Genomic DNA, 24,978 nt, shown 5'->3' on the forward strand with positions numbered 1-24,978 from the left:
GTAACAAATAAAGGTTTAATAAAATTAATGCAACACGATAAAAATAATGTTGAGGTAAAAGAAATCCTATATTGAGACATCTCCATACGGACTCATATACAACACAAGGGGAAAACAAAAGTAAAAAATAAATAATGTTCCTGCCGGCCGGCACTTAACTCTGGTCTGGATGGCACGAATCGCCACACGGCACACTGAGCCGTGAAGCGGCAGCAGGTGTCCTTCCTCCGTTCGCTCCCTGCTCCACCAAACTCCGAGGTTTCTCAGGCGCACACGGCACGGAGTAGAGAGAGAAGTGCGACTGCACGCGATGGAAGCCCGGACCAAGAGTGTGTCTGCTCGTAATGAATGTCAGAACCAAGAGAGAGCGTATAACTGTGACCGTGAGAGGATGAAAGCCAGGACCAAGAGAGAGCAGGAAGTGCGACTTCTCACAATGAAACCGAGCGCAAGAGAGCAAAAATGGCGGGACGTGTCCTTTTTGGCCCCGGCGCTAGAATGTTCTCTCTGACATCACCCGCACTCCAATCAGAGCGCCATCGCATCAGTCTATGGCTATCAATCATTCCTTTTGGGGCGGGGCCTCACGGCCCTTCTTGACGCCTCTTCAGATGGCTCAGCTGGTTGGTGTAAGTGGTAGTGTTCAGATCCGGTCGGCGATCATATGGTTTAATTTAGGTGCTGAATGCATGGCGGGGGTGTGTGTTTTATAAGAACAAAGGGGAAAGAAACTACAGAGGCAATTTACACACTGGGAAAGTTACCTTTATACCCGAACTAATTAGCTCCACCCCTTGCATGGAGACAAATATACACTTACACGGACATCCGGCCCTACTTAGTCACAGGAAGGTTTCTACACGGCATACGGAGCACCCTACCCTATACAATCCTACCTGGCCTATGATATTCCATCGCTACCCCCACAAACATAACAACACTCCATTCTGTCAAAGTGGAATTTTGTTTTTGAAATTTTTACAAAATAATTAAAAATGAATTACAGAAATATCTAATTTACATAAGTATTTAACCCTCTGATTCAATACTTTGTAGAAGCACCTTTGGCAGTGATTACAGCTTCGAGTCTTCTTGGGTATGTCTGTATCAGCTTTGCACATCTGAATTTGGGGAGTTTCTCCCATTCTTCCTTGCAGATTTGCTCAAGCTCTATCAAGTTGGATGGGGAGTGTTGGTGAACAGCAATCTTCAAGTCGTTCCACACATTCTTAATGGGATTCAAGTCTGGGCTTTGGCGGGGCCACTCAAGGACTTTCACATTCTTGTTCTGAAGCCATTCAAGTGTTGATTTGGCTGTACGTTTGGGGACATTGTCCTGCTGGAACGTAAATCTGCACTGCAGTCAAAGGTCTTTTGCACTCTGAAGCAGGTTCTCCTCAAGGATTTGCCTGTATTTGGCTCCATTCATTGTCCCCTCTATTCCTTACAAGTCTCCCAGTCCCTGCCACTGAAAAGCATCCCTACAGCATGATGCTGCCTCCATCATGCTTCACGGTAGGGATGGTGTTAGATGGGTGATGAGCTGTGTTCGATTTCCGCCAGATGTTGCGCTTTGCATTCAGGACAAATAGTTCAATTTCCAATTTTTCATTTTTCATCAGACGACAGAATATTTTGCCTCATGCTCTCAGATTCTTTCACTTGCCTTTTTGCAGGTGTGCTGTCATGTGCCTTTTTCTCAGGAATGGCTTACATCTGACCACTCTCTCATAAAGTCTCGATTTGTGAAGTGCTGCAAACACAGTTGTCCTTCGGGCAGGTTCTCCCATCTCAGCCAAGGAACTCCGTTGTTCTGTCAGAGTGGTCATTGGGTTCTTGGTCACCTCAATGGCAAAGGTCCTTTATTCCCAGTTGCTCAGTTTGGTCAGACGGCCAGCTCTAGGAAGAGTCTGGGTAGTTCCATATTCTTTCCATTTCCTAATAATGGAGCTTGTGCTCTTGGGAACTTTCAACACTTTATAAATTGTTTTATACCCTTCCCCTGATCTATTCCTCCTCGCAATTCTATCTCGGAGTGCTACGGACAGTTCCTTGGTCTGCATGGTAGAGTTTCTGCTCTGACATTCACTGTCAACTGTGGGACCTTGTATAGAAAGGTGTGTTTCTTTCTAAATCATGTCCAACCAATTGAATTGGCCTCTGGTGGACTCAAATGAATTTGTGGAGATATCTCAGGGACAATAAAAGGAAATTGGATGCACCTGAGCTCAATTCGGAATGTGATATCAAAGGGGTTGAATACTTATTGACTCAAGACATTTCAGCTTTTCATTTTTAATTAATTTGTAAAAACATCTCAAAAAAAAAATTCCACTTTGACATTAGAGGATATAACATGTGGATCAATGACAAAATATCTCAATTTAACTCATTTTAAATTCAGGCTGTAACAACAAAATGTGAAAAAGATCAAGGGGTGTGAATACTTTCTGAAGGCACTGTACATCATGTACGCAGAGCTTAGGTTGAAATGGTGCTCGCACTCAAAATCTTCCATGAAGAGGTTTGCTACGATGGGTGAGAGTGGAGAACCCACAGCTGCACCTTCCTTTTGTTGGTAGAACGAGTCTCTCGCCATTTAAAAGATGTAGAATTGAGACACATAAGGAGCTCATACATTTGGCCTGGTGATAAACCGGTACCATCCTGAAGGGTGGAGTCTTCCTGTAGATCCTGTAGATCCCGACTCTGCTCCTGGCTTCACCTACCTGGCTCCTTCGTCTCCTTCGTTTCCTTGGGCCTGCTCCCGTGGGTTGGGACCATTGTTTCACCTCCTCAACCTTGGCCTCGTGCTCGCCTCTCCGCTCCTGCCTGGCATGGCTCTGCGGTACTCCGCCGCAAGGCTCCTTCTGCTCAATACCCGCTCCACCCCATCATGCATCTCTGCCATCAAATCAAATGGACTCCTCCGACGACCCAGGTACATTCACCGTGGCTCCGGTCGTAAGTTTGTATATGTACAATCAGGTCACTCCATCCCCGTCCTCTGGTCGGCTCAGCGCACTCCCACTCATCGTCCCAGCGCACCTAGTCACGGCAACGCACAAAATCGCACCTCCTGCCTGCGAACCCTGGCTAAATCACCTGAATTCATCCCCGCTGTTCAAAACAACATCAAGCTCACCCTGTTCAACACCCGGTCCCTCAACAACAAATGCCTCATCCTCAACGACTACATCCTGGATAACAAACTGGACTTTCTCTGTCTCACCGAAACATGGCAACAACCACTGGACTACTACACGCTCAACCTCACCACACCCAATGGATATTCCTACGTCAATAAACCACGCTCGGAGGGCCGAGGTGGTGGAATTGCCGTTATCCACCGTCAAGACATCAGGACCAGCCTCATCCCCATCGCCTCATCCTCATCCTTTGAACACCTGGCTTTTAAACTCTCTGGTCGCACACAGTCAGTCATGGCTGTCGTCTACCGCCCTCCCAAACCACACCCATTATTCCTGTCTGACTTCTCCTACTTTCTGACCCAGCTATGTTCCCTCTCCCCCTCAATCCTCCTCCTTGGTGATTTCAATATCCACATGGACTCCACTGACTCCACAATAACCACTGACTTCACTGATTTACTCACCTGCTTTAACCTCACTCAACATGTCAACTTTCCTACGCATATCCGTGGTCACATTTTGGACCTTGTCTGCTCCACTGGATTAATTTTGCACCATCTCTCTGGCTCCGACCTCACCCTCTCTGACCACTTAGCCATCACTATGACCATCAACATCCCCACCCCAACACCAAGACATTATCGCACTATCAACTTCCGTAGGCTAAACGCTCTTTCACCTATCTCATTCTCATCCACCCTCTCTGAAAAAATGTCCACTTCTCCCTTCGTTGACCTCCACACCCCTTCTGACCTCACTGACTACTACAACCACACTCTCTCCTCCTGCCTTGACCAACTTGCGCCTATAAAAACCAAAACAGTTTCTTTCACCCATTCTGCTCCCTGGTTTACCCCTGAACTCCGCCTGATGAAAACTCGTGCTCGCCAACTTGAAAGACTCCGCAATAAAACAGGTCTCACAGTTCACTCCCAAGCCTACAAGGACCACCTACAACACTACAAAGATGCCCTCTCCCACGCCCGCTCCGCCTACTACTCTCAAATTATCCACTCTGGCTCCGGTAACCCTACTACTCTCAAATTATCCACTCTGGCTCCGGAAACCCAAAAGCACTCTTCTCGACAATAAACAAACTCCTCTGCCCCCTGGACACCACCACCCAGTCATTCACAGTAGACAACTGCATCTCCTTCCTTTCTTTCTTCCAACGCAAAATTGACAACATCTACAACAGCTTGACCACCGCCACACCCACTCCCCCTCCAACCACCTGCCCCCCCTTATCCTGCCTTCCCCTGTCTCAATTCTCCCCGGTCTCCCCTACTGACCTCTCTGAACTCCTCATAGGAATGAAAACTGCCACCTGCACTCTTGACCCCATCCCCTCCAGCTTTGTCAAGGCCTCCCTCCCTCTCTGCTCTCTCTCTCCACTTATCATTGCAACAATAAACTCCTCCCTGTCTACATGCATCGTCCCACCATCCCTCAACATTGCTGCTGTTACCCCCATTCTAAAAAAAACCAGGTCTAAACCCTGACACCCTAAATAACTTCAGACCCATCTCCAACCTACCCTTTCTGTCAAAAGTTTTGGAATGCGCTGTAGCCGCTCAACTCAAACATCACCTCTCTGCCAATAACCTGTATGAAACATTCCAATCCGGATCCGCTCCAACCACAGTACTGAAACTGCTCTCTTCAAAATCACCAACGACCTTCTCCTCTCCTCTGATGCTGGCAACCTCAACATTCTCGTCCTCCTCGACCTCAGCGCTGCCTTTGACACCATCGATCACACCATCCTCCTCACCCGACTTGAATCCACCTTTAACGTTACCGGCACTGCCGTCTCTTGGATTAAATCATACCTCTCTGACAGACGCCAGTTCATCTCCATCAATAACTGCAAATCCCCCACTGCTCCCCTCCCCCAAGGTGTCCCCCAAGGTTCAGTTCTTGGCCCCCTCCTCTTCATCCTTTACCTGTCCCCCCTCGGTCACTTAATCCACAGTCATGGTCTCCAATTCCACTGCTTCGCCGATGACATCCAGCTTTTCATCTCCACCAAGTCCGTCTCCACCGACACCCACTCTATCCTGACAAACTGCATCTCTGAAATAAAATCCTGGCTTCAAATCAACTTCCTCAAACTTAACTGTGATAAATCTGAAATAATCATCATTGGCCCAAAAACGCTCACAAAATCCACCCATAACTTTGCCCTCAACATCGACGGTATCCCAGTATCCACCTCCCCTCTCATCCGGAATCTTGGCGTCATCTTTGACCAAACCCTCTCCTTCGACAAATACACTAAACAGATCACAAAGACAGCCTTCTTTCACCTGAAAAACATCGCCCGTCTCCACTCATCCCTCTCCTCCACGGCTGCAGAAACCCTCATCCACGCCTTCATCATCTCCCGTCTGGACTACTGCAATAGCCTCCTCTATGGTTCACCATCAACAATCACCAATAAACTCCAATACATTCAGAACTCCGCTGCCCATCTACTCACCCATTCCCGGACCCGTGACCACATCACCCCCATCCTTTACAAGCTTCACTGGCTCCCCATCTCCCAGAGAATCCAGTACAAAATCCTCCTCTTGACCTACAAAGCCCTCCATAACCTGGCCCCATCCTACCTGGCTGACCTCCTCTCCAGACACACTCCCACCCGCAACCTCCGCTCTGCTGGTACCAACCTCCTGACCCCCCCCCCCCCCTCCCCATCCGGACCAAATTCAGATCCTGGGGGGACAGGGCCTTCTCCATCGCTGCTCCCACCCTCTGGAACTCACTACCTCACACCATCAGAGACTCCTCCTCACTCACAACATTCAAAACATCACTCAAGACCCACCTGTTCAGCAATGCATTCAACATTCAACCCACAGCATTTAACCCCTGACTATCACTTCTCCTTCTCCCTCCTTTTGCTTTAAATATTTCCCTATTGATTCTTGTCTTTTTGCAATTGTTGTTTTCATGTTTTGTTATGCATTATGTTTTGCACTCTGTCAAAGCGCCTTTGGGCTTCATGAAAAGCGCTATACAAAATAAATGAATTATTATTATTATTATTATCATGTTTGATGATAGAGCAGGTCTCCGGAACAGGGATGCTGGTAAAAAGTGATTCTCAAGACACCGATATATGAGGGTATCAGAGGGGAGAATGTTAAACTACCGAATGTGCTGAATGAAATGTTGTGAGTTTACAAGAAAACGAGCTACCCATTAGCATTATCTGGCTCTCTCTCTCATTAACAAGCAGAAAGCTAAAATCATAACTATCAATCGACCGATATTGATTTTCAGCTCACCTGGAACGTAGTTCAGGTGAGTTTATGTGATGGCGCGTCGTCAGTCTGGAAACACTTGAAACTTCTTCTCCGGAACCGCTGATGGGATTGTGACAAAACTTAGCAAAATTATATTTGTTGTGTTGTGATTAAAGTTTGTTCATGGCATTAAAAACATTGGTGTTCAAGGGGGTCTACCGGGGGTCAAAGTAGATCCGGGTTTGACCCCCCCCCCCCCCCAAATAGGTATTTGCTTTCTCCTCAGAAACTACACATGCAATTTCGTTGAAACTTGACCACAACCTTCACCACCCATAATGCACCAAATTTGTTCATGGCATTAAAAAAAACCGGGCCCTAAGGGAGTGTTTGGGGGAGGGTGTGGCGGTTGCCCCCCAAAACAGGTATTTTTTTTGTTTGTCTGTTTAAAGACTCATGATTATGTTAGTATGATTGTACATGCTGCCCTGTCTTCCAGCAACCATTGAGATTGGTTTTAAATACCGTGATACTGTTTAAAATACCTTTAGTCAGCATAGTATACTACTTTATGCTACCAGGTGAGCACCCAAGGGTATTGCCCATATTTTTATAATATTGATTACCGCCACCACCATAGGGTAATGGAGGTTATGCTTTCACCCCTGTGTGTTTGTTTGTCTCTTTGTGAACAACATATCTCAAAGGTAGAGGACGGATTCGGACAAAACTTTGTAGACGAGTTGGTTTGGCAACGAGAACAAGCGATTCGATTTTGTTTGAGGTCCAAATCGATATCCGGCCTATCAGTGGGATAGAATAGGTAAACTGTTCACCAGGTGGAGGTATGCTCTCTACCGAGTGCCGTTCTAGTTCCAACGGTATTGTTGGTATAAACCCTGCTGGCACATTAATAACTATGAGGTAATGTACCTGCCCAGTCTGGTAATAGGTAGCCTGATCTCCATTTGGTCCCACTTTTCACTTTGTCATTTACCTTTAATGGCGTCAACACATTTTGGGATGGGCACCGTGAAAATGTAATGATTTTTTAACAGTGCCCAAGATCGTGAAATCATTGATCTGATCTGATTGTTCTCTCTGCATTTCATTACAAAGTGAACTGAAACTTGAGGTTTCTGTTAATTCCTTCTGTTATATGAAGTATGTTACAGAAATATGCAACGTCCTCATCACCATCAATCCATTTGAACAGGTGTGAATGTGAATGGAATGTAACTTTGTGCTTTGCAGATAACAAATCATCGATCCACACCATCATTCGAATGTTCCAGTGCTACACAAGGAACCCATACACGGGTCAGTGGAGTTCAAATAATATCCAGGTAATGGATGACTTATAATCGTCTCACAATCTCATAATCTCACAACTACAAGCATGTGCTCCAATTCCAATTCGATGAGAAAGTTCCTCCGTGGTGAAGACTATATACACTTCATGACCAAAAGTATGTAGACACCCCTTATATTTAGTTCAGCTATTTCAGACACACCCATTCCTGACAGGTATATATAATCAGGCACGCAACCATGCAATCTCCATAGACAAACATTGGCTGTAGAATGGGCTGTACTGAAGAGCTCAGTGACTTTCAACGTGGCACGGTCATAGGATGCCACCTTTCCAACAAGTCAGTTCGTCAAATTTCTGCCCTGCTAGAGCTGCCCCGGTCAACTGTAACTGCTGTTATTGTGAAGTGGAAACGTCGAGGAGCAACAACAGCTCAGCCGTGAAGTGGTAGGCCACACAAGCTCACACAACGGGAGCTGAAGTGCGTAAACATCGTCTGTCCTCGGTTGCAACAATCACTACCGAGTTCCAAACTGCCTCTGGAAGCAACGTCAGCACAATAACCGTTCGTCAGGAACTTCATGAAATGGGTTTCCATGGCCGAGCAGCTGCACACAAGCCTAAGATCACCATGCGCAATGCCAAGCGTCGGCTGGAGTGGTGTAAAGCTCTCCGCTATTGGACTCAGGAGGAGTGGAAACACGTTCTCTGGAGTGATGAATCACGCTTCGGCAGTCTGACGGACGAATCTGGGTATGGTGGATGCCAGGAGAATGCTACCTGCCCGAATGCACAGTGCCAACTGTAAAGTTTGGTGGAGGAGGAATAATGGTCTGGGGCTGTTTTTCGTGGTTCGGGCTAGGCCCTTTAGTTCCATTGAAGGGAAATCTTAAAGCTACAGCATACAATGACTTTCTAGACGATTGTGTGCTTCCAACTTTGTGGCAACAGTTTTGGGAAGGCCCTTTCATGTTTCAGCATGACAATGGCCCCGTGCACAAAGCGAAGTTCATCCAGAAATGGTTTCTCGAGATTGGTGTGGAAGAACTTGACTGGCCTGCACAGAGCCCTGACCTCAACCCCATCAAAAACCTTTGGGATGAATTGGAACGCCGACTGCGAGCCAGGCCTAATCGCCCAACATCAGTGCCCGACCTCACTATTGCTCTTGTGGCTGAATGGAAGCAAATACTCATAGCAATGTTCCAACATCTCATGGAAAGTCTTCCCAGAAGAGTGGAGGCTGTTATAGCAGCAATGGGGGACCAACTCCATATTAATGCCCATGATTTTGGAATGAGATGTTCGATGTTCGGGTGTCCACATACTTTTGGTCGTGTAGTGTATCTATTTATATATTTGACCTGACTGATGATAATGACCTGACTGAACTTGAGTTGCTGTGTTGTCATGATTTAAACCCAACATAATACCAACATTTATTTTGTACAAATTTATTTCTAATATTGGTGATATTATTTATTTGTAATTTATTTGTAATATTAGTGATATTACTTATTTGTAATTTATTTGTAATATTAGCGTTACTAGCAAGGGTATCCGCCCTATGGGCGGGGCTTCAATTGGGAAGCCCAAATGAAAAGGAAAAATATCAGAAATTGAAGGTTTTTTTTATTTTAAACGATTCATATAAACATCCGTTGAATCATATCACACGCAAATCATCAAAATCTAAACAGTATCTTTAGAATTTCAATAAAAGCCACAACACTGCTCATATCGGTAAATATTATTCCATCGTGTTTCAAATCGTGATCGATACACTATGATCATGATGATCGTGAATCGTGATCGATACTCGTGTTCACAATCGCTATGTCGTATGTACTCCCGATACGTGGAACTGTACCAAATGAACAGTTAAAAGGATTTTGAGCCGATAGCTGCTACGGCCTTGGCAAGATCGATGGAGACAGCGTTTATTATACTTTTAATGAAGGACACTGTCTCAAGCCGCAGTCCCCATCACGGATGGGGCTCAGCGGTTTACCCGAGCCTGACGGCGAAGGGCAAGGTAGACGCTGGCCCGTCCAGTGTAGCGCGCGTGCGGCCCCGGACATCGAAGGGCATTAAACGTTCATTAAACATTAAACGTTCATTAAAGGATTACGAAACGAAAAACATTACGAAATTACGTTCACACCGTCACGTCAAACACTACCGTGAACACATACATCGTCACAATGAGAACATCGTCACAATGAACGTTATGCGAACGTGAATGTTATGCGGGAGTCCAAACCTGAGAATACTTGAGACCAAAGCTGAAATTGGAAAAACTAAATAGCCTATTTTACTCCTAGAGATCCCAGGATTACCCACACAAAATATCGTTTCGTTCGGTTGAGCCGTTTTTGCGGTACCTTCGAACAGACGGACAGACATTTGGTGAATTATTAGTAAGATTACTTACTTCTGTAAGTGGTCTTTTCGAAGCTGCTCCATGCGCTCACGCTCTCGAAGCTAAGTGATCTTTCACAATCGTGTTTTTGTCGAGACTGTATCTATCTTTCGGTGTGTGTACCTATAGCGTATCTTTTGGAAAATTTTCGGTGCTAATTTTTCGTTCATGTATACACAATCGTCGGTTAATGGTATCGAGTATTCTGCGGCCTAGTACTCGTAGGCTTAGACTACCGTACCGTCTCCGACCTTGTGGTTTTGTTTTTCTCTCAGCGATTCGTCGAATGCGCTGAAATTATTTTCGTTCTCTGTTTCGTCCCAGTCGTTCACCCCGTACCTCCTTGTTTAATATCTCTACTCACAAAAAAATAAAAATAAAAAATAAAAATTTCCTTCCCAGGTCTTATTCGTTTATTTGTTGTTCTTTTTGTTCGTTTGTTCTTCGTTCGCGATCACGCGGTTAGAAATGTATAATCTCTCCCCTGAACAACTATTTTCTCTCATATATTATAACACCCTTTTCTTCTTTTCCTACAAAAGGATGCTTTCGTCTTGCTCACCAAATCTATTCATTCCAAAAAATATATATTATACCATCTCTTACAGTTCCTCCTTTCTACATTCCCTAAACTATCCAGAACTCCACCCCTCCTCCAGTGTCCTCAAACGTATTTTTGACTCGAAGGTCTCAAACTCACTTTGCAAAAAATGTGCGTTTCCCATGAATCGTACACTTTTCAAAATCCAATCTCACCCCTCCCCTCCAAATCCTCCCCATCACCCATCCCTTTCAAATCTCCCCCCTTGCCCCTTCCCTCCCCTCCCTCCTAAACTCCCCCCACACCCCTCCCCTCCGAGACTCTCCCTCGCTCCTCCCCTCCTAGACTCCCCTCTCACCCCTCCTCCTCAAAGCATCCTCCCTGCTTCTTCCCCCTTCCAACTTTCACCTTCATCTCCCCAAACATTCTGCCTCGCTCTTCCCCCTCCTCAAATAACACCTCACTGTGCCTCACCCAATCTCCATCAAACCTTTTGTCCGCCCCATTCTTCCCTTTCTCCAAGCTATTCTGAAATCTCTGAAATCTCTGACACACCTTCAACAGCTCTCCCTACCTCTTCCTCCTCTTCCACATCTTACCCTACCCCTCCCCCCCCCTGTTCTGGACCCGATGCTCCCCCTTCCTCTTCATTAACGGTATGGACCTCAAACATCCGGGGCCTTCGCTCAAACTTGACTGACCTCTCCATACAGGTTGCTTCTGACAAACCAGATGTGATCTGCTTAACAGAAACTTTCCTCCTTCATGATGTCTCTGATGCCTTGGTATCTCTCCCAGGTTACTCCCTCCTCCGGTATGATAGACCTGAGCCTCGTCCTGGAGGTGGGGTTGCTATCTTTATAAAAAACTCTCTTCCTCACTCGCCCTCCACTGCCCTCTCTCCACCTCACCCCCAGGAATACCTTTGGCTACGGCTTCCCCTTCGCTCCCACCTTTTGTTCATATGTGTGTTGTACCGTCCACCAAACAGCGATGACTCCATCTACATCTCACTGTCTGATAATATGGACCAACTTCTATCTACCCATCCCAACTCTCTCTTCCTCATATGTGGTGATTTCAATTGTCACCATGCCAGTTGGCTGGGTGTGGGTAACTCTCTCACCAGCCATGGCTCTTCAGCAAAGGACTTCTGCGACTCACTGGGACTGACACAATCTGTCAATTTCCCGACCCGGATCTCAGTCAACGGAGCATCTTCTCTTCTGGATTTGGTTCTGACAAACTTCCCTGAAAATGTCTGCTGCTCTTCTTCTGCTCCAATCGGCTCATCTGATCATGTGCTTGTCAAAGTGGACATCTCTCTGACCATTCTCAGAGAGCCTCCTCAGCGTCGACGAGTCTGGCATTTCACTTAGGCCAACTGGCACGGTCTTCAAGCAGCCATCAATCATCTGGACTGGTCTCCCATCTCTACCGCCTCTGACATCAACTCATCCTGGGAATTCTTTCAAAGTAAATTGCTCTCTCTCATGCACAGATTTATACCATCTCGTCTTCAGTTGTCATACCCTTCCTCCCGTCCATGGTACACGGAATCTTGTGGTGAGGCTGTTGCCCTGAAACAACTTGCTTTCGTCTCCTGGAAAGCAAATCCAACGGAAGGAAATCTCATTTCCTTTCACAAAGCCCGAAACAAGTGTGTGTCCACCCTCAGGAGAGCCAGGAAACAATATCTCACCATTCTCAAGACCGAACTCTCTTATCTGTCTCCCTCTTCCAAATCCTGGTGGCGTCTGGTCAAATCTGTTTCTGGTGTTTGTTCCCCCTCCATCCCCTCCCTCACCTCAAACGGCTTAACGGCTGACTCCGCACGTGAAAAAGCTGAATGCCTCAACTCTGTGTTTGCCTCTAAATGTTGTGTCCCAAACCCATCCCTCTCTGTACCCACCATACCCAGTCGTACCCAGCTGCTCCTGGACTCTGTGTCCTTTCCTCCTGACAAGGTGGAAAAGTTTCTGTCAACCCTCGACTCTGATTCTGCAACTGGTCCTGACGGCATCAGCCCACGGGTCCTAAAATCATGTTCTTCTGCTCTTTCACTCCCTCTTTCTGTTCTCTTCACCCTCTCTTTTGCTCAAGGTCATCTGCCATCTGCTTGGAAATCAGCCAACATCACCGCTTTGCACAAAAAAGGTGCAAAAACAGATCCCAGCAACTACAGACCAATCAGCCTTCTCCCAATTTTATCAGCAAAGTCATGGAATCCATCATTGCTTCAGATATTAAATCCTTCCTCTTCTCCAATGGCTTGATCTCTGATCATCAATTTGGTTTCAGACCTGGTCACTCTACTCTGGACATGCTGCTTCTGCTTTCTCAACAATGGATGGAGGTCCTCAACACCAAACAGGAAATTAGAGCTGTCTCCCTTGACATTTCACGTGCCTTCGATACGGTCTGGCACCCTGCTCTGCTCACCAAACTCTCCTCCTTTGGTATCCATGGAAATCTCCACGCATGGCTGGCGGACTTCCTCTCTGGTCGTAGTCAACGTGTGGCCCTGAATGGGTTTCTCTCATCTCCTCTTCCTGTTCAGGCTGGAGTTCCCCAAGGTAGTGTTCTGGGCCCTGTGCTTTTTCTGGTCTTCATCAATGATCTCTCTGACTCTCTTGAAAATCCTCTCTATCTCTTTGCTGACGACTCTACTCTCTGTCGCTCCATTCCTCATCCCTCAGATCGGCAGTCTGCAGCCTCCTCACTCTCTGCAGACCTGGACAAAATCACAGACTGGTCAAACAAGTGGAACATGTCTTTCAATCCTGACAAATCTCACACTCTTACAATGTCTCTCCGAAAGGACCGACTGGACAACCCTCCCATCTACATTCTCAACAATCCTCTCCAAGAAGTTCTGTCGCTCAAGCTTTTGGGTCTCACTATCTGCCATGATCTTTCTTGGGAAAACCACATTTCCAAGCTGGCCTCCAAAGCCAGTCGCCGACTGGGCATCCTCCGTCGTGCGAAGTCCTTCCTTGGCACACCTGAGCTCCTCACCACATACAAGGCTTTCATCCGCAGCTCAATGGAATACTGTTCCCCCCTCTGGGCTGGTGCTCCTGCCTCACACCTTGCTCGGCTTCACGCTGTTGAGGCCAAAGCTTTCAGTATCATTGGAATCTCCTGCGATGTAGTCAACACCGAGGGCCTTTCACTCACTCACCGCAGGCAGGTTGGTGGTCTTTCTGTCTTCTACCGACTCCTCTCCGGCCTTGCTCCCCCAGCTCTCTCTGTGCTCTGTCCCCCCAATATTCCTTCAGGTCGCACAAGATCTGCCTGCAACCCTCTTATGGTTAAACTGCCAAAGTCTAGGCTCTCTGCTCACCTTCACTCTTTCATTCCCCTTTTCTCCCGCCTCTGGAACAAACTCCCCCACTCCCTTCAATCCCACTCCTCCCTCCAGGTCTTTAAAACAGCTGTTCACCACCATCTCTTATCTTCCCCCATCGAAAACCTTGATCTTTTCTACCCCCGGTAATTCACCCCAGAGTCCTTGCAGTGTTCATATGTTTTAATCCTCTCCCACCTCCCCCCAAGTCCTCCCGATGTCCCTGCTCTCAAATGTTGTGTTTGTGTCCTTCCCCGTCTTCCCCCTCTCTTGTGTCCTTCCCCCTCTCTCCCCATCTTGTCTGCCGCTCCCCTTGTTTTTTGTGTTTTGTGTGTCGGTTTGTCTTTTTGTGTGATTAATGTTAGCTCTTTCACGAGCCTCGATCTTGTATACAAAAAAAAAAAAAAAAAAAAAACTTGTAATTTATTTCCAATATTGGTGCTATTATTTATTTGTAATTTATTTGTAATGTTGGTGATATTATTTATTTGTAATTTATTTCTAATATAGGTGATATTATTTATTTGTAATTTATTTCTAATATTGGTGATATTATTTATTTGTAATTTATTTCTAATATTGGTGATATTATTTATTTGTAATTTATTTCTAATGTTGGTGATATTATTTATATGTAATTTATTTCTAATGTTGGTGATATTATTTATTTGTAATTTATTTCTAATATAGGTGATATTATTTATTTGTAATTTATTTCTAATATTGGTGATATTATTTATTTGTAATTTATTTCTAAAATTGGTGATATTATTTATTTCTAATTTATTTATAATGTTGGTGATATCATTTATTTGTAATTTATTTCTAATATTGGTGATATTATTTATTTGTAATTTATCTATAATATTGGTGATATTATTTATTTGTAATTTATTTCTAATATTGGTGATATTATTTATTTATAATTTATTTCTAATATTGGTGATATTATTTATTTGAAATTTATTTCTAATATTGGTGATATATTTTTTGGAATTTGTTTCTAATATTGGTGATATTATTTGTAATTTGTTTCTAATATAGGTGATATTATTTATTTGTAATTTATTTCTAATGTTGATGATATTATTTTTTGTAATTTATTTCTAATACAGGTGATTTTATTTATTTGTAATTTATTTCTAATATTGGTGATATTATTTATTTGTAATTTATTTCTTATATTGGTGATATTATTTATTTGTAATTTATTTCTAATATAGGTGATATTATTTATTTGTAATTTATTTCTAATATAGGTGATATTATTTATTTGTAATTTATTTCTAATGTTGGTGATATTATTTATTTGTAATTTATTTGAAATCAAAGAAGGTCCAAGTGGTGTAAAGCTCTAAAGTCTAAATGGTCAAGGGTCCAAGCTGTCTAATTGGTCTGAAAGGAGTAATGGGTGTAAATGATGTTAAGGTCGAAGGGGTCAAAAGGGACTTAATGGATGTAAAGGTTTAAAGGGGAGAAAAGTTTGGAAAGGTGAAGGGATCATACGGTGTGAAAAGTATTGAAAGGGTCTTAAATATAAAAGTGGTCTTAAGGATCGTCTTAAGGCTATATATATACTAGCATACAAACATACTTGCATACATACATACAGACAAACATACATACATACAGCCACGTGAAAAAGTAAGGACACCCCATGTAAAGTTTTGACTTTTTCAACATATTTCAACATACAGCTATTTGATCTCATTTCAAAAATATTGATAGATAAAGGTGATATAATATAACAAATATCATGAAACATTTACATTTTGTAGTCCATTGTATAATTTAAATAAACATAAATGCAAATTTCGCATGTGGAAAAAGTAAGTACACCGCAGGTTCTAATAGGTGGTATTGCCCCCTTTGGCAGAAACAACCTCAAGTAGGCGTTTCTCATACCTGTCTACCAGTCTCTGACATCGACTGGGAGAAATTTTTGCCCACTCCTCCATGCAGAATTCTTTCAGCTGTGCGATGTTTGAGGGGTTTCTTGCATGCACAGCTCTTTTCAAATCCCCCCACAACATCTCGATGGGATTTAGATCCGGGCTTTGACTTGGCCATTTCAGAACCCTCCATTTCTTTCTTTTCAGCCATTCCTTTGTGGATTTACTGGTATGTTACGGGTCATTGTCATGTTGCAAGGTCCACCTTCGGTTGAGCTTCAACTCTCCGACAGATGGCCTCACATTATCCTCAAGCACCCTCTGGTACAATGAAGAATTCATAGTGGATTCTATGATGGTGAGCTGCCCAGGCCCTGATGCAGCAAAGCTTCCCCAAACCATAATATTTCCACCACCATGCTTTACAGTTGGTATCAGGTTCTTATGGTCAAATGCTGTCTTTGGTTTTCACCAAACATGTCTTCTGATACTGTGGCCAAATAGCTCTACCTTTGATTCATCTGTCCAGAGCACATTGTTCCAGAAGTGCTGGTCTTTGGCTCGGTGTTCATTGCCAAACTTTAGTCTTGCCCTGATGTTCTTTTGGGACAGCAAAGGTTTCCTCCTGGCACACCTCCCATGTAGATCAAAATTTGTGCAGCATCTTTCTCATGGTAGGCTCGTGCACTTTGACATCAACAGTGGCAAGAGCTACCTGTAGGTCCCCTGATGACATTCTGGGGTTCTTAGAGACTTCTTTCAGCATCTTGCGGTCTGCTCTCGGGCTGAACTTGCTAGGGCGGCCTGGCCTGAACAAGTTGGCAGTTGTTTGGAATCTTCTCCACTTGTAGATGATCTTCCAGACAGTCGAATGATTGATTTCAAATTGTTTGAGGAACTTTTTAAATCCCTTCCCAGACTCGAAGGCATCTATAACCTTCTTTCTGAAGGCCTCAGAGAGCTATTTTGATCTAGGCATGGTGACGCCGCACACTTCAAAAACAAAGAGCAAACCAAACTAAATGTCTGAGGTTTAAATAAGACAGGTTCCCCCAAGATCCTCTCTAACGATGTTCTAATCATTTGCAGCTGAGCTGGTGCAACTGATTCTAATTTTAGGTATTTGAAGTAGTGATAAATGTGGGGGTGTACTTACTTTTTCCACATGCTAAATTTGCATTTATGTTTATTTAAATTATACAATGGACTACAAAATGTAAATGTTTCATGATATTTGTTATGTTATATCACCTTTATCTATCAACATTGTTGAAATGAAGATCAAATAGCTGTATGTTGAAATATGTTGAAAAAGTCACAACTTTACATGGGGTGTACTTTTGATGTAGGTGTTTTCACGTGACTGTATATATATATTGTTACGGATTCCGGATTTATGTGAATTACTATTCAGGTCATTGCTTATTAATGTTTATTCTATTAAAGGTTGTTGTGGTTAAATGGTTAGAAGCGCTCCTGATAACAGGAGACCGGAAACGGGATGGTGAAACGGAAGAAGAAAAAGACAAGGTCGGGAGAGAAGCGGCCATCTTGATCCTCGACCAGCTCCGACGCGAGCCGAGTCGATCTTTACCTGCTTTGGAACGCTGAGTTTGAAAAGCCCGTCTGGCGAGAGGAGTTACCTGCGCGGGGTGATTGCCTGTTACGTGTCAGGTTGCCGTGGGTTCCTGGAAGGAACCAAGTGTCCAGCACTGTTCGCCTCGACGCCTACGAGGGCGTGTACGGGTCGCACCTTGGGCCTCGCGCGCTTTGCGAGCCGTTCACAGCCCAGAGGCCGCGATCACGGGCTCCGACCCCGGTGGCGTCCCGAGGAGGTGTCCGCTGCAGCAGCCGTTCCCGGTACGGGACGTGCACGTTTGGAGCACGTCGGCCAGGGGTCCGTTCAACCGCCCGTGTGCGGAGAAGTCGACCTTCACCTTGGTCTGGAGGGGCCCAGAGACATTGTGAGGGACAGTGACTATTGAGGGGGCCGTGAGTGGGGCAAGGGGGGGAAATATATAAGATGGCCATCTTAGCAATATTGTTGGAATATTCATACTGAGCGTTGAAGTATTGTGTTGTGGACGATTCTACCCAGGGGTGAATATATTGTTGATTGATCCGGATCCTTGGTGTGATTTCCTTATTGATTTGGATTGTTTCCTTCGTTGGTCCACCGGAGGGTTTAATTAGTATTGATTGCGTTACGAAAGCGTATAAACCATATATCTTTCTGGCTGGGTTCCTCTCAAGGTCCGGGGGTCACCGAGACCAGGCGGTTACAGGGAGGACCACGTAACAGAATTGGGGGCTCGTCCAATTGAATTCCGGGATATAAAATTGTGTAAAATAATAAAATAATATTTTTATTAATTAAAATTAATTAATTAATTATTAATTAGTAAATTTTTGGGAAATTGTGGTAAAGTCTTGGGTGAAGGTTAACAGGTGTTAACGGTAGTCACCATGGCGTTTGTTGCACAGAACTTTGCAGTAACCCCTAGTGAGGCACAGTTCCGAGCATTACTAAAATCGGACCTCTTGAAATTGGCCAAACATTTTAACTTGGAGGTCCGAACTAATTTGAGGAAGGCAGAGTTGCAGGCCACGGTGATACAATCTATGGTGGGATTAGGAACATGGGACGAGTTAGCCTGGGAGTGGCTACCCGAAGAACCAAAAGACGTTGAGCTCCGGAAACTGGAGTTGCAATTACGGAGCCAGGAACGGATCAAAGAAGAAGAAAGGAAAGCAGAAAAGGAAAGAGCAGAAGAAGAAAGGAAAGCAGAAGAGAGGAGAGAAGAGAAAGAAGCAGAGGAAAGGAGAGTGGAACGAGAACTCCAAGAAAGGTTAGAAGGGAGAAAAGCAGAGGAGAGAAAAGCCGAAAGGGAATTAAAGGAACGTGACATGGCGCTTCAACAAGAAATTAAATTCAAGGAGCTGGAGTTAATGAGAGAACGGGGAGAGGTACCACCCTTGCTGATGGGGCCGACACCTAGCCAGAACACGTGGGATGTGGGCAGACATGTGAGGCTGGTTCCACCCTTCAGTGAAAAGGAGGTCGCTAAATTTTTTCCACACTTTGATAAAGTGGCTCGACAGTTAAACTGGTCGGAGGAGGCCTGGACCATACTAGTGCAAAGTGTGCTGGTGGGTAAAGCTCAAGATATTTATTCGGCGCTACCAATGGACCAATGTGCAGATTATGAGGTATTGAAGAAGCACATTCTCAAAGCCTATGAGTTGGTTCCTGAAGCTTACCGGCAAAAATTCAGGAATGCCAGGAAGAGGGAGAGTGAGACCCATGTGGAGTTTGCCAGAGTGAAAGAAAACATGTTTGATCGGTGGTGTGAGTCAAAAGGAGTTGGGAAAGACTTTGAAGCATTGCGTGACTTGATCCTGGTGGAGGAATTTCAACAGTGTGTCCACGAGGACATCAAAGTGTACCTGCAGGAAAAGAAAGTACCAAAGTTGTGGGACGCAGCCACCATGGCAGATGATTATGCCTTAACACACCGGATAGGGGTCCACAAACTTAACTCCTCGCCTAGACTTCAGCAGGGGAGTTATGGAACACCCTGTGCGGAGAACGACAATACATGGCGGCGGCCTCGAGAGGATTATGGGGACAACTCTGATACCCCAACTGTTCGAAATCAGGGGGCTACGGGCCGAAGACAAACTTATTTCCCGGGGGGCCCGAGGCAGACCACGAGTTTTTCCTCCGGGCCTACTTGCGCCTTTTGCAAAAAACCTGGACACTTGATGTCCAGTTGTTACCTCATGAAAAGGGACAACCCAGAGCAGAGTCCGACTAGTACAACTCCGAATGCGATGGCAAACATAAGAAATCGCCCACAGAAGAGTTACCAACCATTTATTTATGAGGGGTTTGTCTCACTAGAGGGAGACTTGACTAACCCAAGACCTGTTAGGGTATTGAGGGACACAGGAGCCCATCAATCCTTTATGCTTGAAGGCATTTTGCCATTGTCAAAGAGTACAGCAACTGGTGATAGTGTTCGGTTACAAGGGATCGGTGGCTGTGTTAGTGCCCCACTTCATGTCATCCATTTGGAATCCGATTTGGTGTCAGGACTGGTCACCGTCGGTTTACAAGCCACGCTTCCTGTAGAGGGAGTATCTGTGCTTTTCGGGAATGATTTGGCCGGGGGTCAAGTTTATGGTAACCCGAGGGTTGGTAAAGAGCCCAGCAGGGAAAATAACACCACACCAGCTCGGGAGGGCGACAAAAGTACCAAGTTATTTGTAGGGGGACTGAACTTCAAAACAGAGGAAGAAGTTCTGACCTCTGTCTTCAACAGCTATGGGCCGCTGGTGGAAGTGCGGTTGGTAAAAGACAGGGAAATGCAACGGTCAAGAGGGTTCGGCTTTGTCACGTTTGCAAGCACAAAAGACGCCAGAGAGGCAGAGAAGAATTGGAATGGTAAGGATTTGGAGGGTCGGACCATAACAGTAGGGAAGGCATTTCGTAGGCGTCGAGAGGTCTACAGAAGAGGACAACTTGGCGGTAGTTTTGGTGTTGGCAGCAGCCGATATTACTATGGAGGCTCCCAGAGTTACGGCATCCCCCGAAAGAATGATTGTCAGAGCACTGGCCGAGACGGAGACCGCCAGTCAGGTGACTACTGGGTCAAGTGGTCCCACCGTAACTGTTAGGAGTCCGGAGAAGTTGAAGCACTATATACGGCGGAGCCGCCGAGCCTGGGCTCCCACACGGACTAACCGTGAACGCCACGTCTTAAAGGCGTCCAGGTAGTGAACTTTCCTGCATGGACTAACCGTGAACTCCACGTTCTTAAAGGCGTCCATGTAATGAACTTTCCTCCCCGGACTAACCGTGAACTCCACATTCCTTAAGGCGTCCATGTAGTGTATACTCAGCTTGACCTCTCGAAAAAGTGCTATCGAGTTGTTTAACTTTGGGGTTTTGGTCACCACCCCTTAACCGGCATTCAAGAGAAACTAGAAGTGTTGACGCTTGGTCCAGAGTGAATTACCTTTGGAATCTCTGGGGGTTTTGTGAAATTTTGTTGCTTTGTTTTTGAGATGTGATAATTGTGCCCGGGGGAACTGATGATTTGGGGTGTGAGTTATCTTGTTTGTTTATCAAAGTTGGCCTGCAAAGAAAGTTTTCGCTGGGTTCAAACTTTCTTTCTTGATGGGGGGGAGTGTTACGGATTCCGGATTTATGTGAATTACTATTCAGGTCATTGCTTATTAATGTTTATTCTATTAAAGGTTGTTGTGGTTAAATGGTTAGAAGCGCTCCTGATAACAGGAGACCGGAAACGGGATGGTGAACCGGAAGAAGAAAAAGACAAGGTCGGGAGAGAAGCGGCCATCTTGATCCTCGACCAGCTCCGACGCGAGCCGAGTCGATCTTTACCTGCTTTGGAACGCTGAGTTTGAAAAGCCTGTCTGGCGAGAGGAGTTACCTGCGCGGGGTGATTGCCTGTTACGTGTCAGGTTGCCGTGGGTTCCTGGAAGGAACCAAGCATCCGGCACTGTTCGCCTCGACGCCTACGAGGGCGTGTACGGGTCGCACCTTGGGCCTCGCGCGCTTTGCAAGCCGTTCACAGCCCAGAGGCCGCGATCACGGGCTCCGACCCCGGTGGCGTCCCGAGGAGGTGTCCGCTGCAGCAGCCGTTCCCGGTACGGGACGTGCACGTTTGGAGCACGTCGGCCAGGGGTCCGTTCAACCGCCCGTGTGCAGAGAAGTCGACCTTAACCTTGGTCTGGAGGGGCCCAGAGACATTGTGAGGGACAGTGACTATTGAGGGGGCCGTGAGTGCGGCAAGGGGGGGAAATATATGAGATGGCCATCTTAGCAATATTGTTGGAATATTCATACTGAGCATTGAAGTATTGTGTTGTGGACGATTCTACCCAGGGGTGAATATATTGTTGATTGATCCAGATCCTTGGTGTGATTTCCTTGTTGATTTGGATTGTTTCCTTCGTTGGTCCACCGGAGGGTTTAATTAGTATTGATTGCGTTACGAAAGCGTATAAATCATATATCTTTCTGGCGGGGTTCCTCTCAAGGTCCGGGGGTCACCGAGACCAGGCGGTCACAGGGAGGACCACGTAACAATATATATATGTACAGTATATATATATATATATATATATATATATATATATATATATTTACACACACGTATACATATATATATATATATATATATATATATATATATATATATATATATATATATATATGTGTGTGTATTTATTATGTACTACAGCAATTCAGACGTCTTTCTCTGTGTTATCTTTCTTCATTAATTCCCCTCTTGTTCTAATCCCATTAAAATGTAACGTGATTTTACCAATTTGTTTTTTTTATTCAGACACAGCCAAGTCAAAGCACGGACACAACCTCATGTCTGCTGGATAAAGACACTTTCCCAGACAATATTGAAAGTCCACGCATTACTATTTCTGCTTCATTATTCTTGCCGAACACAATCGACTTCAACACTGTGTGGGCCAAGTTTGACCTTACCAATAATGCGGCAGTTTTTGGCACTGTCATCACCATCGTTTGCACCTACATACTCCTTGGCCTATGGGTGCGACGGGCAGATGTGAGAGATCATAAGAAGGTAAATGTATACCTGTATTTAGTTATTTTTAAAGCACACTTCCCAATCTTCACACTCTGTACATCGGATGATATATATATATATATATATATATATATATATATATATATATATATATATATATATATATATATATATATATATATATATATATATATATAAATATACATATATATATATACATATATATATATACATATATATATATATATATATATATATATATATATATATATATATATATATGTATATATATATATATGTATATATATATATATGTATATATATATATATATATATATATATATATATATATATATATATATATATATATATTGTTATGTCGGTGGGGTAAAGGAATATCTAGAATATATAGAGTCAGGTAGATCTGAATAGGTAACATGCTTCGTCTGTCGCGATAAGGAATCTGCCCTGTAATAAGTTCTGTGTGTTTAGTCCGGTTTGTTGGTTAAGGAGTATACCTGTGAACATAGTCACGTGAAAAAGTAAGTACACCCCATGTAAAGTTTTGACTTTTTCAACATATTTCAACATACAGCTATTTGATCTTCATTTCAACAATATTGATAGATAAAGGTGATATAATATAACAAATATCTTGAAACATTTACATTTTGTAGTCCATTGTATAATTTAAATAAACATAAATGCAAATTTCGCATGTGGAAAAAGGAAATACACCCTAGGCTCTAAGAGGTGGTATTGCCCCCTTTGGCAGAAACAACCTCAAGTAGGCGTTTCTTATAACCGTCTACCAGTCTCTGAGATCGACTGGGAGAATTTTTTGCCCACTCCTCCATGCAGAATTCTTTCAGCTGTGCGATGTTTGAGGGGTTTCTTGCATGCTCAGCTCGTTTCAAATCCCCCCACAACATCTTGATGGGATTTAGATCCAGGCTTTGACTTGGCCATTCCAGAACCCTCCATTTCTTTCTCTTCAGCTATTCCTTGGTGGATTTACTGGTATGTTTAGGGTCATTGTCATGTTGCAAGGTCCACCTTCGGTTGAGCCTCAACTTTCCGACAGATGGCATCACATTATCCTCAAGCACCCTCTGCTACAATGAAGAATTTATAGTGGATTATATGATGGTGAGCTGCCCAGGCCCTGATGCAGCAAAGGTGCCCCAAACCATAATATTTCCACCACCATGCTTTACAGTTGGTATCAGGTTCTTGTGGTCAAATGCTGTCTTTGGTTTTCACCAAACATGTCTTCTGGTACTGTGGCCAAATAGCTCTACGTTTGACTCATCTGTCCAGAGCACATTGTTCCAGAAGTGCTGGTCTTTGCCTTGGTGTTCTTTGGCAAACTTTAGTCTTGCCCTGATGTTCTTTCTGGACAGCAAAGGTTTCCTCCTGGCACACCTCCCATGTAGATCAAATTTGTGCAGCCTCTTTCTAATGGTAGACTTGTGCACTTTGACATCAACAGTGGCAGGAGTTACCTGTAGGTCCCGTGATGACATTTTGGGGTTCTTAGAGACTTCTTTCAGCATCTTGCGGTCTGCTCTCGTGCTGAACTTGCTGGGGCGGCCTGGCCTGAACAAGTTGGCAGTTGTTTGGAATCGTCTCCACTTGTAGATGATCTTTCGGACAGTCGAATGATTGATTTCAAATTGTTTGGAGATCTTTTTAAATCCCTTCCCAGACTCGGAGGCATCTATAACCTTCTTTCTGAAGGCCTCAGAGAGCTCTTTTGATCTGGGCATGGTGACGCCGCACACTTCAACAACAAAGAGCAAACCAAACGCAATATCTGAGGTTTAAATAAGACAGGTTCCTCCAAGATCCTCTCTAACGATGTTCTAATCATTTGCACCTGAGCTGGTGCACCTGATTCTAATTTTAGGTATTTGAAGTAGTGATAAATGTAGGGGTGTACTTACTTTTTCCACATGCTAAATTTGCATTTATGTTTATTTAAATTATACAATGGACTACAAAATGTAAATGTTTCATATGTGTTATATTATATCACCTTTATCTATCAATATTGTTGAAATGAAGATAAAATAGCTGTATGTTGAAATATGTTGGAAAAAGTCAAAACTTTACATGGGGTGTGTAATGAAAATCTGTTCCACAACTTTGACCTGGTAGTAGGTTTAATGACAATTTGATCTCTGGCAACATCCTGTAAGAATACAATCATGCAATATATCAGGATCATGGAATCATGGAGAAAGTTCAGTAATCTATCTATAATTCCAGTAATCTCTGTGTGTATGTGTGTGTGTCTGTGTGTGTGTGTGTGTGTGTTTGTCTGTGACCGCTGTTTCTCGACAACCACGGGTCCGATATACTTGAAACTTGCCAGGTATATTGCTGGGGACCCGAGGATGTGCCTTTTCAAGGTTTGAAATTAATCGGACAAGTGGTTCCCAAGGTATGGTCACCGTACTC

The 24,978-nt window shown here is 44.3% G+C and overlaps 1 protein-coding gene across 1 annotated transcript in view; it reads left to right on the top strand.

Moving 5' to 3' along the window:
- LOC137437736 (polycystin-1-like protein 2) overlaps positions 1-24,978 on the top strand; it is a 262,258-nt gene that overhangs the window by 65,575 nt on the left and 171,705 nt on the right. The window contains exons 6-7 of the mRNA XM_078766376.1: positions 7,658-7,749; positions 22,297-22,551. Of these exons, the coding sequence (XP_078622502.1) occupies positions 7,658-7,749; positions 22,297-22,551 (347 nt within the window). The remainder of the gene's footprint in view (positions 1-7,657; positions 7,750-22,296; positions 22,552-24,978) is intronic.

This window comes from Myxine glutinosa, chromosome 12, assembly GCF_964187855.1.
Source record: "Myxine glutinosa chromosome 12, kmMyxGlut1.1, whole genome shotgun sequence".
NCBI lineage: Eukaryota > Metazoa > Chordata > Myxini > Myxiniformes > Myxinidae > Myxine > Myxine glutinosa.